General features: G+C 47.3%; 1 protein-coding gene across 4 annotated transcripts in view; it reads left to right on the top strand.

The window, feature by feature from the left end:
* The window catches only part of LOC140405356 (rho guanine nucleotide exchange factor 25-like), a 298,640-nt gene that overhangs the window by 239,534 nt on the left and 44,937 nt on the right, over positions 1 to 14,169 (top strand). For 3 of the 4 annotated variants that reach the window (XM_072493667.1, XM_072493665.1, XM_072493664.1), the window contains exon 7: positions 11,194 to 11,283. The exons of the other annotated variant lie outside the window; for it this stretch is intronic. In XM_072493667.1, coding sequence (XP_072349768.1) covers positions 11,194 to 11,283 — 90 coding nt within the window. The remainder of the gene's footprint in view (positions 1 to 11,193; positions 11,284 to 14,169) is intronic. 4 annotated transcript variants of the gene reach the window in all.

The following is a 14,169-nucleotide window of genomic DNA, read 5'->3' as shown; positions in this document are numbered from 1 at the left end:
TTTGAGGGAGGTGAGGGGGAGGGTTTTGAGGGAGGTGAGGGGGAGGGTTTTGGAGGGAGGTGAGGGGGAGAGTTTTGGAGGGAGGTGAGGGGGAGGGTTTGGAGGGAGGTGAGGGGGAGGGTTTTGGAGGGAGGTGGTGAGGGGGAGGGTTTGGAGGGAGGTGAGGGGTTGGAGGGAGGTGAGGGGAGGGTTTTGAGGGAGGTGAGGGGGAAGGTTTTGGATGGAGGTGGTGAGGGGGAGGGTTTTGGAGGGAGGTGATGGGGCGGGTTTTGGAGGGAGGTAGTGAGGTGCGGGTTTGGAGGGAGGTAGTGAGGGGGGTTGGAGGGTCAGAGAGGGACGCAGCGAGTGGGACAACAGGCGAGCAGGAGGTAAGTGGAAAGAGTTTCCTACGTTTTAAAGTGTAAATTATTAAACAATTAGGAACAGTACAATTGGTGCACTAATATGTTTATCTTTTATAATCACACTCTGTGTTTTATACACAAAACTTTTTCTGAAATAATTAAATTGCAGTGAATCGTGAAGTAATTTGTAAATTGCGGCCTGATTAAAATGTTCCCTTGCTGTTTATCGAATGAATACCGCTGGTCTAATGACACAGCGTCAACAAGCTGCAGCACTGGCCTCTGGGAGCAAGAACGATGTCCAGGGATAGGGGCTATGCTCCAATAATGGGACACATTCACTCATTCACCTTCTGTACATATGCTCGGATTTACTTCCCTTCTTCCCTGAGACTCCTGGATTACCGGCAGGGTTGCCAACCCTCGAGGATTGTCCTGGATTCCCCAGGAATTGAAGGTTAATATCCAGGAATAAAATCCCAGGAGGAAAATCATCGGGATATTGAAATAAAATTGGAGGGTTTCTTTTCTTCATTTTTCTTTCTCTTCACAGTTGTAAAAAATATCAGAGAGGAGGGGGGAGAAATCTGACTAAGAATCATCTAATCCGGTAAAAAGAATCTTTTAATTTGCCCATTGGGAGGTGAGACACCGCAAAGATGGACATGTCGGGCAACCAATGGGGGAGGGGCAACTGGAGGCAGGAGGTCATGTGATAACACCTCCAGTACGGCGGCCAAGCGGAGTTGGCAACCCTACCCAAGATGCAGACAACGAGTCAATGAAAGGTCACAGTTATGACATTTTGAAATACATCAGTGGGTGGTACTGGCATTGGGCACCTGCTTTACACCCATTGCTGGAAATTAAAAATGGGCAGAGTGTAAGATGGACTGCTAAGTTGCCATGCCATCCACAACAAATTCCACTCCTCTTTTCAATGGACTGCCTTGTGTAAATCCAGCAACATATCTTGGTGCCACGTGTCAAAACATATCATGTACAATGAATTATTCTTGAAACGCTATGAATTTTGTCAACAGCTATTCTGCTCCCAGCGACAAAGAGCAACAAGGTTTTGGCGGCGTAGATTGGGGGGTAGAATGTTGGCCTGGACAACATGTGGGAAGGCACCCATCTCTCCTTCTATGAGATCCAGCAACTCTGTCTATTGGCACCTCTGGTAACAAAACGTTGGATGTTTTGTATTCACTGATCAGAAGCCACATCTGGATTCCCAATTGAGCACATGTGTCTGCTGGCTAATGGACCAGGCAATGCTGAGACAAAAGATGCCACCTCACTGGTGTGAGATGGAGATGAGCTCCCGGCAGATAGGGTTCGGTGAAAACGGACACTCACCGATGAGGAGAAAGGAAATGAAAAGCAAACGGAAAGGGAAGCTATCAGATCTCCAGCAACAAACTCTGAACTCTCCTGTGCCAAATATGGTCACATCAGCATGTCCGTTGTCAGGGCAGAGACCTCATGAGAGGGGGGCCCCCATCTGTGGCCTGATCTATTTCCTGATAAAGGTGGAATTATCAAGCAACCAGTACGTCAAACATTCCTTACAAGCCAGTCAGGTCACATGACTCCCAGGGATGAATTGCTTTCACAGAGGCAGGGAACAGGAGTTGGGTCTGTATTTGAGTCATGCACCCACCTTTGATGGTGACCTAATTAAAATCAAATTTTGCGGAGGGCACCCCGTTAATTTGCATGGCGACTGGATCCTTGTCCAATTAAGGGTGACGGGCAGGCTTTTGAGGTTAGAGGGTCAACCAGAGGGCTTCGAGCTTCAGAGAAGCCCCAGCTGTAGTACAAGGTAAGTAACTGAGAGGGTACTTCAACAAGAAGGTCACTTCCTAAAAATGTAATTAAAACAAACATGAGAAGCAGGCAGGTCACCATTATTGGGTGCTGGGAAAATGCCCGTCAACAGGGTGGCCTGTAGATCTACCCACACAGAGACAGGCCAGGGAGGATTCACAGATTCATAGAATTTACAGTGCAGAAGGAGGCCATTCGGCCCATTGAGTCTTACACCGGCTCTTGGAAAGAGCACCCGACCCAAGCCCACACGACCATATCCCCATAACCCAGTAACCCCATTCAACCAACACTAAGGGCAATTTTGGACACTGAGGGACAATTTATCATGGCCAATCCACCTAACCTGCACATCTTTGGACACTAAGGGACAATTTAACATGGTCAATCCACCTAACCTGCACATCTTTGGACACTAAGGGACAATTTATCATGGCCAATCCACCTAACCTGCACAATTTTGGACACTATGGGACAATTTAACACGGCCAATCCACCTAACCTGCACAATTTTGCACACTATGGGACAATTTATCATGGCCAATCCACCTAACCTGCACAATTTTGGACACTATGGGACAATTTATCATGGCCAATCCACCTAACCTGCACATCTTTGGACTGTGGGAGGAAACCCACACAGACACGGGGAGAACGTTCAGACTCCACACAGACAGCGACCCAGTGGGAATCGAACCTGGGACCCTGGAGCTGTGAAGCAACTGTGCTAACCACTGTGCTACCGTGCTGCCCCCAGGATCTGTCTCCCTGTCTGGAACACTGGCAACCCAGCCTACTACTGGGTGCCTGCCTCAAAGCATCTGCCCCGTCGTTGCATTAGGAAACTGGAGGCCAGCTGCGAAATCCCATTCTACCTTCTTTACCTACTTTGAGCATGGCTCTCAATGGGTCTAATTGGCTGCCTGCCTCGTGGCAGCAAGCAGCTTTCCTGGACCCCGAAGCCAGGAAAATAGTTGATTTCAGGAACGAGATTGGGAAGCCAGCTCACTGGCTTGCCTTGAAATTCTCAGGCCGTGTCTGCCTCGATTCCCGATCTTGACATGATCCAAACGTTCAGGCCTGTGTCTGTGTTTAATTAATTCACCTCAGTCAGGCTGGGTTTGGCAGTGCTCCATGTTATCCCAGCATCTCTGAACTGGGAGGGGGGTAGCCGCAGGGCCTCAAGAACACGTGTTTGAAGGAGGCAAGTAAATCAGCTGCTGTTCCTGATGACTATCCAATCATTCCTGCTAAAAAGGCACACCATGTTTGGATGGCTGGCAAGGGCAAGATTGGTTGTCTATATTGGCAGTCCAGGCTGCTGACACATGTCTAGGCCCATGTGAAAAACAGACAATAGCCATAAATTGGCTGAACTCTCAACAAACCATCCCTGAACATGATTCAGCATCTCAAGAGAGAAGCGCGATCTGCTCTTAATATTTCATTTCCTGTTTTAAATAAATATACTGTGAACAAAGAACAATATAGCACAGGAACAGGCTCTTCGGCCCTCCAAGCCTGCGCTGATCACGTGTCCTATCTCGACCAACCGCCTGTATCCTTCTGTACCCCGTCTGTTCATGTGCCTGTCCAGATAAGTCTGAAAGGTCGCTAACGTATCTGCCTCAACCGCCTCACTGGGCCGTGCATTCCAGGCCACCACCACCTCCACTGAACCTTTCCCCCCTCACCTTGAACTTGTGCCCCCTTGTAATTGTCATTTCCGCCCTGGGAAAAAGCCTCCAGCTGTTCACCCTATCTATACCCCTAATAATTTTATAAACCTCTATCAGGTCGCCCCTCAGCCTCCGTCTCTCTCGGGAGAACAATCCCCGTTTATTCAATCTCTCCTCATAGCTAATACCCTCCATACCAGGCAACATCCTGGTAAACCTTTTCTGTACTTTCTCCAAAGCCTCCACGTCCTTCTGGTAGTGCAGTGACCAGAATTGAAATGAAATGAAAATCGCTTATTGTCACAAGTAGGCTTCAAATGAAGTTACTGTGAAAAGCCCCTAGTCGCCACATTCCGGCGCCTGTTCGGGGAGGCTGGAACGGGAATTGAACCGTGCTGCTGGCCTGCCTTGGTCTGCTTTCAAAGCCAGCGATTTAATCCTGTGCTAAAACAGCCCCTGGACTCAGTATTCCAAAAGTTGCCTAACCAACGTTCTATATAACTGTGACATAATTTTCGAGCTTTTATCCTTGATGCCCCGTCCTATGAAGGCAAGCATGCCATATGCTTTCTTTACCACCATTTCCACATGTGCTGCCAGTTTTAAGGATCTGTGGACCTGCACGCTGCGATACCCTCAATTACGACTCAAGAGAGGAGATTGATAATCCAAAGGCTTTAATTACCAGAGAACCAGACAGCTGCCGAGAAGTGTGCTCACTGCACGCTGACCACTGAACGTAACCTTATATACAGCTTCCTGGGGGCGGAGCCGGAGAGCCCCAGGGTTCCAAACCTGGTCTTAAAGGGGCCTACGCATTAAAGGTACATGTGTACACAGATATCATTCATCACATTTACAACACTGGTAATCCTTTTTACTGTTAAGGCAGGAACTAACAGGTTCAAAAACAGCCTCTTCCCCGCTGTTACCAGACTCCTAAATGACCCTCTTATGGACTGAACTGATCTCTCCACACATCTTAGAACATAGAATCATAGAATTTACAGAGCAGAAGGAGGCCATTTGGCCCATCGAGTCTGCACCGGCCCTTGGAAAGAGCACCCCACTTAAGCCCCACACCTCCACCCTTTCCCTGTAACCTCACCTAGCCTTTTTGGACACGAAGAGCAGTTTAACATGGCCAATCCACCTAACCTGCACATCTTTGGACACTAAGGGACAATTTATCATGGCCAATCCACCTAACCTGCACATCTTTGGACACTAAGGGACAATTTAACATGGCCAATCCACCTAACCTGCACATCTTTGGACACTAAGGGACAATTTAACATGGCCAATCCACCTAACCTTCACATTTTTGGACACTAAGGGACAATTTATCATGGCCAATCCACCTAACCTGTACATCTTTGGACACTAAGGGACAATTTAGCATGGCCAATCCACCTAACCTGTACATCTTTGGACACTAAGGGACAATTTAGCATGGCCAATCCACCTAACCTGTACATCTTTGGACACTATGGGACAATTTATCATGGCCAATTCACCTAACCTGCACATCTTTGGACACGAAGGGACAATTTAACATGGCCAATCCACCTAACCTGCACATCTTTGGACACGAAGGGACAATTTATCATGGTCAATCCACCTAACCTGCACATCTTTGGACACTAAGGGACAATTTATCATGGCCAATCCACCTAACCTGCACATCTTTGGACACTAAGGGACAATTTAACATGGCCAATCCACCTAACCTGTACATCTTTGGACATTAAGGGACAATTTATCATGGCCAATCCACCTAACCTGCACATCTTTGGACACTAAGGGACAATTTATCATGGCCAATCCACCTAACCTGTACATCTTTGGACACTAAGGGACAATTTAACATGGCCAATCCACCTAACCTGCACATCTTTGGACATTAAGGGACAATTTAGCATGGCCAATCCACCTAACCTGCACCTCTTTGGACACTAAGGGACAATTTAACATGGTCAATCCACCTAACCTGCACATCTTTGGACACTAAGGGACAATTTAACATGGCCAATCCACCTAACCTGCACATCTTTGGACATTAAGGGACAATTTATCATGGCCAATCCACCTAACCTGTACATCTTTGGACACTAAGGGACAATTTAACATGGCCAGTCCGCCTGACCTGTACATCTTTGGACACTAAGGGACAATTTAACATGGCCAATCCACCTAACCTTCACATTTTTGGACACTAAGGGACAATTTAGCATGGCCAATCCACCTAACCTTCACATTTTTGGACACTAAGGGACAATTTAGCATGGCCAGTCCACCTAACCTGCACATCTTTGGACACTAATGGACAATTTATCATGGCCAATCCACCTAACCTGCACATCTTTGGACTGTAGGAGGAAACCGGAGCACCCGGAGGAAACCCACGCAGACACGGGGAGAACGTGCAGACTCCGCACAGACAGTGACCCAGCAGGGAATCGTACCTGGGACCCTGGAGCTGTGAAGTGACAGTGCTAACCACTGTGCTACCATGCTGCCCCTGTCTATCAGCCATGATAGATGACGGAGCAGACTCGATGGGCTGAATGGCCTAATTCTGCCCCTATGTCTCATGCACTATATTTTGTATTCCTGGACTTCAGCACTGCCCCTTTGATGGAGTACCAATGTAGAATGGCGCTGATTGGGGGGAAAGCTTTTGAAGCGTATAGCTTAGTAAATAGTCAAAAGTTGTAAAACGGGGTTGTTAAGGGAGCAGAATCTCCATGGATTAAGCTGAGAAGTGATTTCCAGCAAGGAGTTAACATTACTATTGATAGGGAAAGGAGAGGGGTTATCTAACTGGAAACGCAAGGACTTCCATCACATTTCTTTTCATTTGTTTTTTTCAATTTTGATATTTAATGAGCTACAAATTGAATCATCATACGTCAGTGCCATAGCGGACAATTACCTTGTATGCTGACAAGTAGTTCAGTCTAGCTAAAATGGGGCATAGTATGAACATAGAACACAGAAAAATACAGCACAGAACAGGCCCTTCGGCCCACGACGCCGCGCCGAACCTTTGTCCTGGATTAATCATAGATTATCATAGAATTTACAGTGCAGAAGGAGGCCATTCGGCCCATCGAGTCTGCACCGGCTCTTGGAAAGAACACCCTACCCAAGGTCAACACCTCCACCCTATCCCCATAACCCAGTAACCCTACCCAACCCAACACTAAGGGCAATTTTGGACACGAAGGGCAATTTATCATGGCCAATCCACCTAACCTGCACATCTTTGGACTGTGGGAGGAAACCGGAGCACCCGGAGGAAACCCACGCACACACGGGGAGGATGTGCAGACTCCGCACAGACAGTGACCCAAGCCGGAATCGAACCTGGGACCCTGGAGCTGTGAAGCAATTGCGCTATCCACAAGGCTACCGTGCTGCCCTTAAGAATAAATTAATCTACACTGTATCATTCTACCGTAATCCATGTACTTATCCAATAGCTGCTTGAAGGTCCCTAATGTTTCCCACTCAACTACTTCCACAGGCAGTGCATTCCATGCCCCCACTACTCTCTGGGTAAAGAACCTACCTCTGACATCCCCCCTATATCTTCCACCATTCACCTTAAATTTATGTCCCCTTGTAATGGTTTGTTCCACCCGGGGAAAAGGTCTCTGACTGTCTACTCTATCTATTCCCCTGATCATCTTATAACCTCTATCAAGTCGCCCCTCATCCTTCTCCGTTCTAATGAGAAAAGGCCAAGCACCCTCAACCTTTCCTCGTAAGACCTACTCTCCATTCCAGGCAACATCCTGGTAAATCTTCTTTGCACCTTTTCCAAAGCTTCCACATCCTTCCTAAAATGAGGCGACCAGAACTGTACACAGTACTCCAAATGTGGCCTTACCAAAGTTTTGTACAGCTGCATCATCACCTCACGGCTCTTAAATTCAATCCCTCTGTTAATGAACGCTAGCACACCATAGGCCTTCTTAAAGGGGTTGAGAATGGAGGTGGGCAGGTGTGTAACTTCACCCAGGCGGCCAGCATGCTTGGCCAGCACCATCCTGCTGCCCTGGCATAATTGGGCCCTAACGGGCTATCTGCCTTGCAAGATAACCAATTATGGTATGTTAAAGGCCAAATAACAGAGGCTGACATGGAATTTTCCACCCCATCCACAATGACTGCCTATCAGCTCTGGGCATGTTTCCATTCAACAGCATGTCCTGCTCAAGATGGAAGTGCCCTCTCTCTCTTTCTCCCTTACCCCCAATGGCAGGCTGCAGCTCCTTCCTTGCTGGAGGGCCTCCAATTGGTCCTCCAGCTTCGAGAGTCTACACGGCAGCCTTAATTGGACAGCAAATGTGCCCTCTGATCACCAATTGGCCAATCCAGGGAAAATTGGATGTTGGGGCCGCGATGAAAACCCCCAAATCCTGCCCATAATGTTTCTCAAAAGGATATAGGAAGAAGAGAACTCAGAATCATTTCACCCAAAAGAACAACTTGGCCTACGAGTGGAGAACCTGACCGATCGGCTCGTACTCATGGTCATCTCGTTCATACATTGTTCTGGGCGAGGCGTTTTCAGAACCCCAAAATGTATCATGGAGTTCAACCAACCTCTCCCTTTAATAGATTTGTTGCTTTTCCGAGCACACGGCTTGTTCCCTAGGTGTGGGATTACAATTATGGACACGTGGGTTTTTAAACACAAAACACTGTTTATTCCATGAACTCAACTTAACATCTTAAATAAACATTGGATCTCTTAACACCCCTTACTTCAAAGATAACTCAGAAAATATTGCAACAGTAAATAATTCCTCAAAATGTTCCTTCAAACTTCCAAGAGACTTAACACCTTTAAACAGAATCACATCAGGTTAAAGGCTTTACTATTATAAGTTTAAATCACCCAAATGATCCAGAGATGGCCTTTCATGGCAGAGATCACAGCAAATCCAGCTCACTACAAAACACAGACACTCCCCAAGCTCTTTTCCTCCAAACTGCAGCTCCCTGGAAACACACAGACACACACAAGCTCTTTTTCAAACTGAAACTAAAAACTGATCTAAAGCCCAGCTCCACCCACTCTCTGACATCATTGTTTTTTTTAAAGGTACATTGCTTAAACATCGATGTCTTAAAGGTACTCTCACATGACAACACCCTGAAGCCAATTATTATTACTTGGGGGGTGGACAACTTGATTGTGTCACCACGTGTGCACCAGAGGAAAGTTATGTGAGATCTTCACCCACAGCGTATCTTAATGAGCTCAAGACACTGCCCAGTATGATAAACACTGAAGGTACAATTGTCTCAAAGACAGAGGTTAGTTGAGGGCCACACTCCCTTTGTGATTGAGTCAAAGTCAAATCCATCTACCCCTACCTACCCTTAATCGCCATAGTGATCAGTGAATTAGACACAACGTTCCACTCATACAGAAGCCCCCTCCTTTCGAACGGTGGCCCCTAGAGGTACAAATAGGTAAGTGTCTCCTCATGGACCTTCAATGTGCTGTACTTCAATCCAGCACAGACCAAGTCATTCTTGGCCAACAGCACTGCCCCTGCCTCATTCGCAAGTCTCTTTTAGTGGGTGATGGAATATGATACAACTGCTCTTTCAGTATTGCAGCCAATAATAAGGAGCATCACCTTGCGGGACATCCATCAGCTGGTCAACTTGACTCAACCATTGGAGGCCAACATTTCCTCCAATGGATGTGACCGTGTGCACAGAATGACAATCGCCGCAACAATATGTGGTATCTGTAATTCAGATACAGATGAGCCATGATCACATCGCAGGGCAAGATATGGCTCCTCCTCCTATTCCTATGCAGCTCATACATCAAGCGGACTTGGTCTTGAAGTTAGCCTGTGCGTCTATTCGGGGATGAATGCTTTATCCCCCTGTCTAAAATTCCATTTTGCACTGTTTTATTGGAACCCATTAAAATAACCGGACACAGCTCTAAAAATAGCCGCCAGAGGACACGCGTTAAGCATTGCATCGACACCAAACATAGAACATAGAACATTACAGCGCAGCACAGGCCCTTCGGCCCTCCATGTTGCGCCGACCTGTGAAACCACTCGAAAGCCCATCTACACTATTCCCTTATCATCCATATGTCTATCCAATGACCATTTGAATGTCCTTAGTGTTGGCGAGTCCACTACTGTTGCAGGCAGGGCATTCCACGCCCTTACTACTCTCTGAGTAAAGAACCTACCTCTGACATCTGTCCTATATCTATCTCCCCTCAATTTAAAGCTATGTCCCCTCATGCTGGACATCACCATCCGAGGAAAAAGGCTCTCAATGTCCACCCTATCCAATCCTCTGATCATCTTGTATGCCTCAATTAAGTCACTTCTTAACCTTCTTCTCTCTAACGAAAACAGCTTCAAGTCCCTCAGCCTTTCCTCATAAGATTTTCCCTCCATACCAGGCAACATTCTGGTAAATCTCCTCTGCACCCTTTCCAATGCTTCCACATCCTTCCTATAATGCGGCGACCAGAATTGCACGCAATACTCCAAATGCGGCCGCACCAGAGTTTTGTACAGCTGCAACATGACCTCATGGCTCCGAAACTCAATCCCTCTACCAATAAAAGCTAACACACCGTACGCCTTCTTAACAACCCTCTCAACCTGGGTGGCAACTTTCAGTTTCTGGTGATCCCTAAGCCGTTGTCTTGCTGCAGATGATCAGTATTCCAAGGGATGTGTTGGCGGGTGCTGTGCTCGCACTGTTTAACGTCAGTCCCACATGAATTCTGGCTGGACTAAGGATAGTTATCCTCGCTGATTATCTTTCCTAGTCATCCATAACCCTGCCGTTCCTTTTCCCCCTTGCCCTTGCTCCTTTCCTCAAGTCAAAATGCCTCCTACCCCTTTGCCCTGGTGCACATCTCATTCGGTCTGCAGATTCTCGGGATGAGCTCCCAGTTGGAGAAAATGCTCCATCAGCTCGTGATCAGTGTCCACCAACCCGGGTTGCTGCCTCTCTCGGTCCATTTTACTTGGTAGAGGGGTCGCCATGGCGCACACTCCCATATTATTCATGCGCCAACTGCCAAGGCGCCTTGATAAGGCTTTGCCAAGCGTCTCGGACAGCTTGGTCCAGCGGCGTTGCAATCGGCGACTCGGGCATGCGCACATTGTCGCGAATGCAAGCGTAATCAGTAGAGAAGGAGGAGTATAATTGGGCTCCGCGCAGTACTGGGAACGAATGTGTTTGATGTGTGTTAAGAGGATGTGTGGGGTCTGTCTGTGTGTGTGTGTGTTCTTGTCTGTAGTTAATATTTAAGTATTATTTTCCAGGAAAGACGGTTACACATGTACGTGGTTTATTGCCAGAACAAACCTAAATCAGAGCATATCGTCTCCGAGTACATCGATACCTACTTTGAAGTGAGTGCTCTTTCATTTTGGTTTGACATAACACTTGAACTAAGTTCTACAGGAACATGTGTCAACCTGAGAGAATCCCTTCATAAATAGCGAAACTAGATGGCAAAATGGTTTGCTTGTTGCTTTTTCGGAAGGGGTGGCTCTGAGCCTAGCTGAGCTCCTCTCTCTATCTCTCTCTATCTCACTCTCTCTCTCTCTGCCAATTAGAACATAGAACATACAGTGCAGAAGGCCATTCGGCCCATCGAGTCTGCCCACTTAAGCCCTCACTTCCACCCTATCCCCGTAACCCAATAACCCCTCCTAATCTCTTTGGTCTGTTTAAAGAGTTTGGTGACCGAGGGAGTATAAGGCTTCATTTTTATCTAAAGTTTAGTCTTTCTTTTATTTAGTTAATTAACTTAAAAGTTGCTGTTTGGTTTAGAAGAAGGTGAATTTTCAATAAGCTTTAAACAGGCTTCTACTTGTAGGCACTTGCAGCTGGAGCTTGTTAATTAGTTAATTGGATTAGGCCAGTTTTCAGAGGCTAGATTCACAGTATAAAAGTGATCCCCTACAGTGCAGATTTTGTTTGCACAGAGTGCTGAATTTGGTGCATTTGAGTGCTATAGTAAGAGTTTGGTGACCGAGGGAGTGCTGAATTTGGTGCTTTTTGAGTGCTATAGTAAGAGTTTGGTGACCGAGGGAGTGCTGAATTTGGTGCATTTGAGTGCTATAGTAAGAGTTTGGTGACCGAGGGAGTTAGGTGAGGAGGGAGTAAGGTGCTCCTTTCATTTTGTTTCCGACATTTCCGCAAAGAGTGCGAAGAGAGCCAGGAGTTTACAGAAAGTGTAGCTGACTGGGAGCAGAGTAGGAGGGCGGAGATCTAGTTAGTCCACAGGGCAGCTATATTCTGTCAGGTAAGAGGGGATGGAGGCTAGGCCAGTTACATGCTCCTCCTGTAGGATGTGGGTGGTGAGGGATACCACCGGTGTCCCCACTGACTATACCTGCGGGAAGTGCACCCAACTTCAGCTCCTCAAAGACCGTGTTAGGGAACTGGAGCTGAAGCTGGATGAACTTCGGATCATCCGGGAGGCAGAGGGGGTGATTGAGAAGAGTTACAAGGAGGTAACCACACCCAAGGTACAGGACAAGAATAGCTGGGTTACAGTCAGGGGGAAAAAAACAAACAGGCAGAAAGTGCAGGGATCCCTCGTGGCCGTTCCCCTTCAAAACAAGTATACCATTTTGGATGCTGTTGGGGGGGGATGACCTACCGGGGGAAGGCCCTAGCGGCCAGGTCTCTGGCACTGAGTCTGGCTCTGGGGCTCATAAGGGAAGGGGGGAGAATAGAAAAGCAATAGTTGTAGGAGATTCAATGGTTAGGGGAATACATAGGAGATTCTGTGGTCGCGAGCGAGACTCCCGGAAGGTATGTTGCCTCCCGGGTGCCAGTGCCAGGGATGCCTCGGATCGTGTCTTCAGGATCCTTAAGGGGGAGGGGGAGCAGCCAGAAGTCGTGGTGCACATTGGTACCAACGACATAGGTAGGAAAAGGGGTGTGGAGGTAATAAACAAGTTTAGGGAGTTAGGCTGGAAGTTAAAAGCCAGGACAGACAGAGTTGTCATCTCTGGTTTGTTGCCGGTGCCACGTGATAGCGAGGCTAGGAATAGGGAGAGAGTGCAGTTGAACACGTGGCTGCAGGAATGGTGTAGGAGGGAGGGCTTCAGGTATTTGGATAATTGGAGCGCATTCTGGGGAAGGTGGGACCTGTACAAGCAGGACGGGTTGCATCTGAACCAGAGGGGCACCAATATCCTGGGAGGGAGGTTTTCTAGTACTCTTCGGGAGGGTTTAAACTAATTTGGCAGGGGAATGGGAACCGGATTTGTAGTCCAGCAACTAAGGTAGCCGATATTCAGTACGCCAAAGCGTGTAATGAGGCAGTGGGGAAGGGAACACTGACAAAGGAGAGTACTTGCAGGCACGGAGATGGGTTGAAGTGTGTATACTTCAACGCAAGAAGCATCAGGAATAAGATGGGTGAACTTAAGGCATGGATCGGTACTTGGGACTACGATGTGGTAGCCATCACGGAAACTTGGATAGAAGAGGGGCAGAAATGGTTGTTGGAGGTCCCTGGTTATAGATGTTTCAATAAGATTAGGGAGGGTGGTAAAAGAGGTGGGGGGGTGGCATTATTAATTAGAGATAGTATAACAGCTGCAGAAAGGCAGTTCGAGGAGTATCACCCTATTGAGGTAGTATGGGTTGAAGTCAGAAATAGGAAAGGAGCAGTCACCTTGTTAGGAGTTTTCTATAGGCCCCCCAATAGTAGCAGATATGTGGAGGAACAGATTGGGAAACAGATTTTGAAAAGGTGCAGAAGTCATAGGGTAGTAGTCATGGGCGACTTTAACTTCCCAAATATTGAGTGGAAACTCTTTAGATCAAATAGTTTGGATGGGGTGGTGTTTGTGCAGTGTGTCCAGGAAGCTTTTCTAACACAGTATGTAGATTGTCCGACCAGAGGAGGGGCAATATTGGATTTAGTACTGGGTAATGAGCCAGGGCAAGTGATAGATTTGTTAGTGGGGGAGCATTTTGGAGATAGTGACCACAATTCTGTGACTTTCACTTTAGTAATGGAGAGGGATAGGTACGTGCAACAGGGCAAGGTTTACAATTGGGGGAAGGGTAAATACGATGTTGTCAGACAAGAATTGATGTGCATAAGTTGGGAACATAGGCTGGCAGGGAAGGACACAAGTGAAATGTGGAACTTGTTCAAGGAACAGGTGCTAAGTGTCCTTGATATGTATGTCCCTGTCAGGCAGGGAAGAGATGGTCGAGTGAGGGAACCATGGTTGACAAGAGAGGTTGAATGTCTTGTTAAGAGGAAA

The sequence above is a fragment of the Scyliorhinus torazame genome, chromosome X (assembly GCF_047496885.1).
Source record: "Scyliorhinus torazame isolate Kashiwa2021f chromosome X, sScyTor2.1, whole genome shotgun sequence".
NCBI lineage: Eukaryota > Metazoa > Chordata > Chondrichthyes > Carcharhiniformes > Scyliorhinidae > Scyliorhinus > Scyliorhinus torazame.
Note: the sequence above shows the minus strand (reverse complement) of the source record. Positions and strands in the feature narration are given on the sequence as shown.